The sequence below is a fragment of the Pelophylax lessonae genome, assembly GCF_965119305.1.
Source record: "Pelophylax lessonae genome assembly, chromosome: 11".
NCBI lineage: Eukaryota > Metazoa > Chordata > Amphibia > Anura > Ranidae > Pelophylax > Pelophylax lessonae.
Window position 1 is genome coordinate 107,125,620 of NC_138778.1, and position 9,308 is coordinate 107,134,927.

General features: G+C 51.8%; 1 protein-coding gene across 1 annotated transcript; it reads left to right on the forward strand.

Moving 5' to 3' along the window:
- Window positions 1-425: 425 nt before the first annotated feature.
- On the forward strand, window positions 426-8,786 carry LOC309566904 (uncharacterized protein; the record flags this gene model as incomplete). Its single annotated transcript, XM_082272245.1, has 2 exons — window positions 426-695; window positions 7,815-8,786. The coding sequence occupies 2 exons, from the start codon at window positions 426-428 to the stop codon at window positions 8,784-8,786; spliced, it is 1,242 nt and encodes a 413-aa protein (XP_082128371.1).
- Window positions 8,787-9,308: the final 522 nt, after the last annotated feature.

Sequence of the window (9,308 nt, forward strand, 5' to 3'; positions counted from 1 at the left end):
CCGGTTCATCTCCACCGGTGATCAGGTTGTTACGTCACTTGGTTCTACGTTGTTTGCAGTTGAATATTTTCTTGTATGCTGTTCATTTGCCTGGAGTGGCGAACTCGGTGGCTGACGCTTTGTCTCGGTTTCAGCTGGACCGGTTCCGGGAGTTGGCAAGAGGGGGAGCCTTGTCCGCCGGAACTGTGGCGAATTGCGTTGGGATCGCCTCTGGTTTGGTCAGACGGTCGCTGAGTGATGTCACGTGGACTGCGTATTCCAAGGTATGGCGGGAGTGGGCGGGCCTTCTGGAGCGGGTTGGAGCAGGTGCGGTAAGTATGGACTATCCATCCCTTGTGCTGTATTTCCTTTGTTTGAATTTTGAGCAGGGGGTGTCGGCATCGGCCATCGGCCGTAAGCTGGCGGGTTTGGCCTTCCTGTTCAAAATGTGGGGTCTCCCTGATTTTACAAAAGACTTTGTGATTCACCAGGCCTTGAAGGGTTATCGGCGGGGTTCTCGTCGGCCGGACGGCCGTCGTCCAATCTCGTTTGGAATGCTGGGGGAGTTGGTGAGTCAGGTGCGCTGCACGTGCTCTTCCCAGTACGAGGCATTGTTGTTCAAGACAGCCTTTGTTTTGGCCTTTTTTGGGGCGTTCCGTATTGGGGAATTGGTTAGCAATAATAGGAAGGTTCCTGGTGGCCTGTTGGCGGGAGAGGTAAGTTGTTCTGGCTCTTCTGTGGAAATCCAAAACAGGGGTACGTATGTCCGCATGTACCGGGTGGGGGGTTCCCCCCTCTGCCCGGTGTCCGTGTTGCAAGAGTTTCTGGGGGCACACCCGCCTGTTGGGGGTTCTTTCCTGGTGCATATGGACGGCTCATCCGTGTCCAGGTTTCAGTTTGGGTAAGTGTTTCGGAGGTGTCTGTCTGTTCTGGGTTACAGGGCCGGCGATTACTCTTCGCACTCCTTCCGCATCGGGGCGGCTACTGAGGCCGCCAGGTGGGGAGTGGATGACTTGGTTTTAAAGCGGATTGGTAGGTGGGAATCTAACCGTTTTAAACTGTACGTTCGTCCTCATTTGTTGTAAGTAGTGGAAAGGGGGGGCTGTGCTGTTATTGATTTGTTTGTCATGTTTTCTTGCTGTTTTCGTTACAGAGGGAGCTGCCTGCCTTATATGGATCGTGGGGCATTCATATGTGTTCTGGGGGGCTAGGCGGGCGGAGGTGCGGCCCAACGGGCACCAATTTGGTTTCTCCAGGGAGGAGGCCACTGTTAGATGGATAGGCGCGCCGGGCTTGCTCTGGTGCAAGGTCCTGCCAGAAGTGCACAGTTTTGCTCGGCTGGACAGGGCGCCGGGCGTCTTGGTGTTGCACGCTGGGGGCAACGACCTGGGGGTCCGATCCATGCGCCACCTCATCCGAGATATCAAATTTGATTTTCTTCGACTGCGCTCCTCCTTTCCCGATATGATCATCATTTGGTCAGAAATTGTCGGCCGGACCTCGTGGCGTTTTGCGAGGTCGGTCGCGAGGCTGAACAAAGCCCGCATTAAGGTGAACTCGGCTGTTAGCCGTTTTGTCTGCCGCAATGGGGGTTTGGTGGTCAGGCACAGGGAGCTGGAGGTTGACACATGGCGTTACCTGCGGGGTGATGGAGTGCATTTGAATGCGGTGGGGACCGACTTGTGGGCCCTTGGTATTCAGGATGGTGTTCAACGAGCTTTGCGGCTTCACACCTGTGTGCTGTGGCGGTTGGGCGTCTTTGGAGGCGTTAACAGATTTTTGGTACAGTGCATAGGGTGACCCATCTAAGGTATGGAGCCCTCTAGTGTATCCCGGTTAGTAGTGGATTAACCGGGAAGTGGTAACAAGAAGGTATCAGTGGTGAAGTGTGTTTGTTCCCGAGCTGGTGTTGTTCGGCTGGGGACCGTTGGATTTTTGATGCTGATACCGTTTTTAATTGGAATTTTTGGTGCCTCCCAAGACCAACAACCCCTTTCTTATGTGATACTGGAGTATTTATGGTTTCATGTTTTAAAATGTTTATTTTGGTTATTTGTTAATAAAATGGCCTACTAGGCCACAATTTTCTCCAAGTCGGTTGTCAGTAGCATTTTGTTTAGAGTTAAGAGAATGGGAGTGGGTTCATTTTAAGACTAAGAGTGGGCCTCGGTTATACCCTAATCAAGCATCTCACTTACTGTAAATAAACCTGACAAGCCAAGTGTTGTATGGAAACAATACATTAGCAGTGTAGCCACCAGATCACTTCCACACACCCCCGTTAGTGCCGGCCACTTCTCCCCCCCACACACACACACACCTCATCCATGTTTCCTGGGTTCCATGCACCCATTGGCAGACCTAGGATTGGCATGGCAGGTACCAACAGGTGGAGGGAAGGGAGATCAGCGAATGCCCATTTGCTGATCTCCCCTTCCTATTTGATGACCCAAAAGCAACATGTAAAACATAATTTCCCATCCTGGTGTGTAGAGTGTAGATGTTTGCAGTTCCTAACCTGCAACATTTATCCAGTTAAAGTTTATATGTTTTATTTTCCAACTTGGATGAGAACAGTTATGTACTTATAAATATATATATATATTTAAGTTAATATACTTAATGGTATTTATTTTAAGACATTTAAGTTAGTACATTTCAAAGTAAATACATTTATCATATATTTTATTTGTCATTTGTTAACACCAAATGCAGATTCTGCATGTGTTTTTTTTATAATTCAGTTGTAGTGCCTTGATCATGTGTGTGTGTGTGTGTGTGAACAATGTGGTACATTCAATAGTGTAAACATAAAAACCGATTCGAAATTTTAGAAATTGCTAATCAGACAATGGCAGCTTGATTCTTCTATTAAGCTTTTGCATCAGGTTTCTCAATCCTTTGGACACCTGCGCTTTGTGTGATATTGACTATGCCCCTCCCCCTCATGAGATTTTCAAAAAGGGGCAAAGCATGGGAGACCTTAACCACCTCTGGACCGGAAGATTTTCCCCCTTAATGACCATATTTTGCGATTCGGCACTGTGTTATTTTAGTGGACTATTGCGTGGTCGTGCGACACTGTACCCAAATAAAATTGATGTCCTTTTTTTGCCACAAATAGAGTTTTCTTTTGGTGGTATTTGATCACCTCTGCAATTTTTATTTTTTGTGCTATAAACAAAAAAAGGGCGAGACTTCCAAAAAAAAAAAAAACAATATTTTTCACATTCTGCTATATAACATTCCCAAAAAAAAAAATGTAAAAAACTAAATTTTTCAACATTTTAAGCCAATTTGTTTTCTGCTACATATTTTTGGTAAAAAAATCGCAATAAGCGTATTTTGATTGGTTTGCACAAAGGTTATCCCGTCTACTAACTACAAGAAAGATTTATGTCATTTTTTTTTCACTAGTAATGGCGGCGATCTGCGATTTTTTTGCGGGACTGAGACATTGCGGCGGACAGATCAGACCCCTGACTGACATTTTTGACACTTTTGTGGGGTCCAGTGACATTACTACAATAATCACAAAAACAAGGAAGCTACAAAAGTAGCTGCATTTGCCCAGGGGACTTTATATAAGGGCATCACACTTATCAAGACAAAATAATAGTTACATACCATATGGTTCAAGTAATTTTATTAAACAAATGACAAAATTTGTATTGTCCAATACAACAGGATAGACTGATTAATAATAGCATATAAATAATACAATTCCAACATAGGCATATACATGAAAACCATGATAAAAGCGCTGCATCATATACACTCTACGCATTTCTCGAAGTATAATTCGCTTCCTCAGGTGTGGATGCACATCATGCGTCCATAAAGTAAAATCATAGTGTAAGTAATGTATATATACATATATTGGGTATCTAGACTGTATCATGAGTAATGAGACAAATATTGGACAGATAAGCCATCAATGTTCTGTACTTACTGGATCAGTCTAAACAGGACAAAACTGGAAACCGTGGTTGGCCGGAAAGTCTAACCCGGGAGCCGTGGGGGGGGGGGGGGGACCAAGGGGCGAAGGGGTGGTGAGGAGGACAGAGCTGGCGGTGATGAGGTGTATGCCCATGTATCTAAATACAGATTAAGAAAGGGAAGATTAAAGAAACCAATAAGCCAGGCAGGGACTGTAAAAATAATAAGTGTATGAGGTATGAATGACCAAAAGTAGTGCTGACTGGCAGGGTTAGATTATATAATGTATATAGTGTAGGGCAAATTACTTCAAAAGCCAAACACTGTTGCTTAAAAGTGAGGGCTAAGAAGGAAAAAATAATTAAAAAACAACAAAGTAAAAAAAAATGGACTCATTAGTTTTGACAGTGATAAAAAATGAAAACCCAGGAATGGTGCCAAAAAAGTGAGGCTCTGCTCCGTCATGAAAGTCCCCAAACGCTTGCATTGGGCGTCCCCCAACGCCATGTCTGCTGCCTAAAAGATGTGGGGAATGCCAGAGAGAGGTTTGGCCGCCGGGTGCGAAGGCGGTCTCCTCACTAGTGGCAGCAGATGTGTTGACCGTCACGCTGGCATGTAGCGCCAGCAGTAAATAGTCGGTGTCACCCATCAATCGTGGGAACATGGTGACAATGAACATCAGAGCCCCAATGTCCATACAAAAACAAGGAAGCTATAAAAGTAGCTGCATTTTCCCAGGGGAGTTTATATGAGGCACCACACTTATCAAGACAAAATAATACATACCATATAGTTCAAGTAATTTTATAAAACAAATGACAAATTTGTATTGTCCAGTCCAGTACAACAGGATAGACTGATTAATAATAGCATATAATAATAAAATCCCACATAGGTGTAGGGGGTCAGCCCCTTGAATGACTAAACTCCATTACACTGTACTTCTATTGAGAAAGTCCCACAGACCGTCATGCATCTTTCAGCCACAAGATGTCACTGTTGTTGTTAATGAGAATAAGCCACAGTTGTTGTTGTTGCTTTAAGTGAGGGAATCTTTCTGGAAAGGAGGAGGAAGCAGGAAGTTCCTGGGACGGTGTGGTGTCGTGTCTCGATGGCTGTGCTGAGCTGAGAAAAGGGACGGTATGCTGTGGCCTTGAGGGGGCATCTGGACTGTATAATCCAGGGACAGAGCAACAGGATCTTGCCAGAGGAGACAGAGCTGAACTGTGGTACTACGGATTGCAGCTGAGAACCAGAGAAAGAGAGGAGAGAACATCCCAGAGCACCTCAAGCAAGTTACAGAGCAAGGGGCCAGACTGCAGTGACCTCCAAGTGACAGAACAAGATAAACAACCTGCAAAGAAACCCAGACCAGTGCATAAGAGACTGCAGCTACAGACAGCAAGGAACAGATCCAGAGACCTTACTGCATCCACCATCACGGAGACTGAGATAAAGCAGCTGTACCTACAGAACTGTGAGTGTGCACCGGTGCTAACCTGTGGCAGGCCATAGAGCAGGTTTATGTAGACAGAGCGTTGCAGCAACGTGTCCCGGTTAGTGGGAATCAGATAGGATCATATAGCAGAGTAGCCTGTATTCCTGTGTGTGCGTTGGCGGGAGCGCCATTTTATGTATCACGTTGCAGTTAACTTTGCTGTAAACCTATGTAATCTGTTATTACTGTTAACATCATTCTCCGGCCATTATACTCTGTTGGTTAATAAAGCCGGTTTCTGCTTCAGCCTCATTGTCTGCTGTACCGTACTTGAATTCCTCATTGCGGTCCCCTACTCCTCTGGCCGTTACAAGTGGAGCTGCGAGCAGGGTACGGTTACAGAGATGGAAGTGGCTGAAGGAAATGTGCATGATGCTAATGTGAGTACCTCAGGCAATGGTGGAACCCCTGCAAGGGCCCTCCCTATGGGCATGCTGTTTAACTTGCTGCCAAAATTTGATGGCAAGAACATGTCACTGTCAGACTGGGTGACAAGATTACAGAGCACTGCAAGAATTTACAATGTCAGCCCAGAGTTACAGGTAGAAATTGCTTTGGCTGCCCTGGAGGGTGAGGCCCGGAGCAGGATCGGAGCAATAGCATAGGGCCAGCATGACTAGGTGGACAGGGGAGTGTAGGGGTTAAGTTAGGAAACAAGTAGACAGTGGTGTCATGGGGGGAGCCTAAGTTGTTTAGTTAGCTTAGGGGGAGGTGGGGCTGGCAGGCAGGAAGAGGTGGGATCTGCTGGGGGGCGCCAAAATCCCCTCACTTGGCAGAAGAAGCGTCCCTGGTGAGGTGGTGTCCCCCTTCCCTCCCTCCTTCCGCGCTTGGTGCCCTCCTGCTGCTGCTGTCTGTGCTGTGCCTGGCTCCCTCTTACTTCCCCTGTCTGCACTTTGGGCTATCTGGGCTGTCCTCCCCCCCCGGAGGCGGCGGTGCTGCTGCTCGGCCAGGTCAGCTCTCTCCTTCCTCCTCCCCCCTCCCTCCTTCCCCCGCAGGCTGCACGCTCGCCGATCTCCCTCCGGTGGGTATATCAGACAGGCAGGTGTGCGGCTGTGTACTCCAGCCGGCCGCCCCCTCCCCCCCCGCTGGCTGCATGCTTGCCCGCTCTCCCTGCATACTAGGCTCTCCCGGCTCCTAGGGGAATGCGGAGGGGGCAGGCTTCCTTTCGGCTGTCCTGCTCTTCACCCTCAGCTAGCCCAGTACATCTACCTCGTGGTGTGCGGCGGGGCATCCGCACCCCCCCTTTTTTTCCTCTGCCTGCAGGCCTCCTCCCGGCTGCACGGTCTTCCCCTCCCCACTGCTGTGCTGAAGCTGCCACACAGCTGGCACTTGCAGCTTCCTCACCGCCCTGCCCACTGGCACATTATCACCCACATCTGCCCACGGTCCCCTGCTTCTCCCCACCAGGATGGCCGAGCTGGACGGCTTGCTCTCCCGTCTCCGCACCGCGGCCGCGGTTCATGGGGCGGCCTGGGTCCAGGCTCAGGTCGCGGCGGTACTGGGTGACCAGAGCCCGGCTGCGACGGCGGGGGGGGCGGGACTCCACTCGCGCTCGGAGAACCAGGCCTCCGGAGCGTTTCTCCCCGGACTCCCCCCCGTGCTGGTAAATCTTTTAGGAGCCCCGTTTGGGACCCTCCAGGCCCACCGGCGAAGCGTGCCACTGCTTCGGCCGGTGGTGCCGCTGGGAGGAATCCTCGGCAGCAGTGAAGCTCAGGGGGTGGGAGGGGTAGGCGTGCCTCAGTTTCCCCTCCCCCTTCCCCTGGGCGGCAGTCAGGCAGGAATGCGGACTCCTCCCCTGAGGTTCTCGGTGTGGGGGAGGAGTCTCAGCGGGGGAGGAGCGGTGATGCGGCTGCCGGGCTCTCCGGTGCCTTGGCCGGCAGCCCCCATAGGTGCCCGAGATCCACTAGGCCCGGGGCTTCAGTTCAGCAGAGGGGCACGGGTCATGCCACGGCGGGCGCTCCAGTCTCAGGGCATGCTGCCGGAAAGTCATTTGGAGGCGGGACCGGTGTGCGGGGTTCCACGGGACGGCCACACAGTTTGCGGGCATCCGGGGGCAGGCCCCCTTTATGGCCCTCCACGGAGGCATCTCCACCTGCGATGGATCGGTCGGAAGGCGAGCTGTCGGGTTCGGATGAGGAGGCGACTTCAAGCGGCCCAGCTGAGAGGGCTTCCGGAGCAGCGGCTGGTGGTACCACCCCTGGGCAACCCGGTGAGTGTGAGACTTCTGTGTCTGTCTGTGATTCTTTACGTGAACTGTTGGGTCTAGGTGGGGGCAGCGCGTCGGGGTCGCGGTTGCCCACTAGGGGGGAGGTGGCATCTGTCCAGTTGGCGGGTGGTAAGCCTGCTGCTGTTGGGTCAGATGGGGCATTAGTTTCCTTGCGGTCTGGGCTGCGGGCAGCTGGTCGGGCGCTTCGACACGCAGGGGGGTGCTAGCCCCTCGCCAGTGGTGGCGTGGGTCCTGCCCGCTTCTGGGGGGGTGACGGCGGGGCTTGTTCCGGCGCCTGGGGCCCACGGGGCGGTTGGCGTACAGGCCGCGGCAGTCGTGCCATCCCCGGAGGCCGCTTCCACAGCGGTGGGGGATGCGGCAGGGGGGTCGGAAAAGGGGGCTGCGGCTGGGGACAGTGCTAAGAAGGGGGACACGGTCCAGTTGGATGACTCGGTGAGGTGCGAAGTCTATGTTTGCTTCGAGGGACCGTTGGGTGCGCATCTGAATGCGGAGGTCAGGGAGAAGATTGTCAAGGGTGAGTACGTGGAAATCTTTACTCTTTTGCCGCTGGAAAAATTTAACTTGGATAGGATCAAGCCGGAGGAGAACAAGAAGGAGAATGAGGAGAAGCGGCGGTATAGGTTAATCCCCCGCACTTTCGCTAACTGGTTGCAGGCGTTCGCGATTCTTGCTAGTGTGATTGGGGAGAAGAACCCCGAACCTTGTTCGGCTCTCTTCTTTTACTTGGATGCTATTGGTGAGGCGTACAGGGTGTATGGGGGTACGGCGTGGCTGCGGTATGATGAGCAGTTCCGTCAACGGAAGGCCATTCAACAGTCGCTGCGCTGGGACCACAAAGACATTAGCCTCTGGATGCGGCTTATGTCGTCGGCGCGGGCTTCCCCGCAGTTTTTTCCAGGGGGGGGTGGCGGTTCTTCTACCCCCGGGCAGTCGGTCAATAAGCGGCGGGGTTGCTGTTGGCAATTCAACGATGGTTCCTGTAAGTTCGGGGGGTCCTGTCGCTACAAGCACGAATGCTCGGGTTGCGGAGGTGCCCATCCGTTGTCCCGCTGTTTCAAGCGGGGTAAGGGACGCTCCGGGGAGCCTGGTCAAAAAAGGGACGACGCCGGTGATCTTGGAAAAGATGCTGCCTTTTCTAAGTAGATACCCATATAGGGCAGCGGCTCAACTCCTAGAGGCCGGGTTTTCAGATGGTTTTCGTATTCCTTGCTCCATGGCTACCATTCCCCCTCATGCGCGGAATTTGCGGTCCGCACTGCAGCATACTGCGGTGGTGTCCGACAAGCTAGCGAAGGAGGTGGCGTTGGGTCGGATGGGTGGAGCGTTTCCCGCTCCTCCATTGCCTAATTTGGTGGTTTCTCCGCTGGGTGTGGTGCCCAAAAAGGAGGTCAATAAGTTTCGTCTCATTCACCATCTCTCTTTCCCGAAGAGGGGGTCGGTGAATGATGCGATTGATTCGGCAGCCTGCATGGAGGCTTATACGCCTTTCGATGCGGCTGTGTTTTGGGTTCGGCGCTATGGGCGGGGGGCACTCATGGCGAAGGCTGATATTGAAGCCGCCTTTCGGCTGCTTCCGGTTCACCCGGATAGTTTTCACCTGTTGGGTTGCCGGTGGCAGGGGGCTTATTATGTACATCGCTGCCTCCCTATGGGTTGTTCCATTTC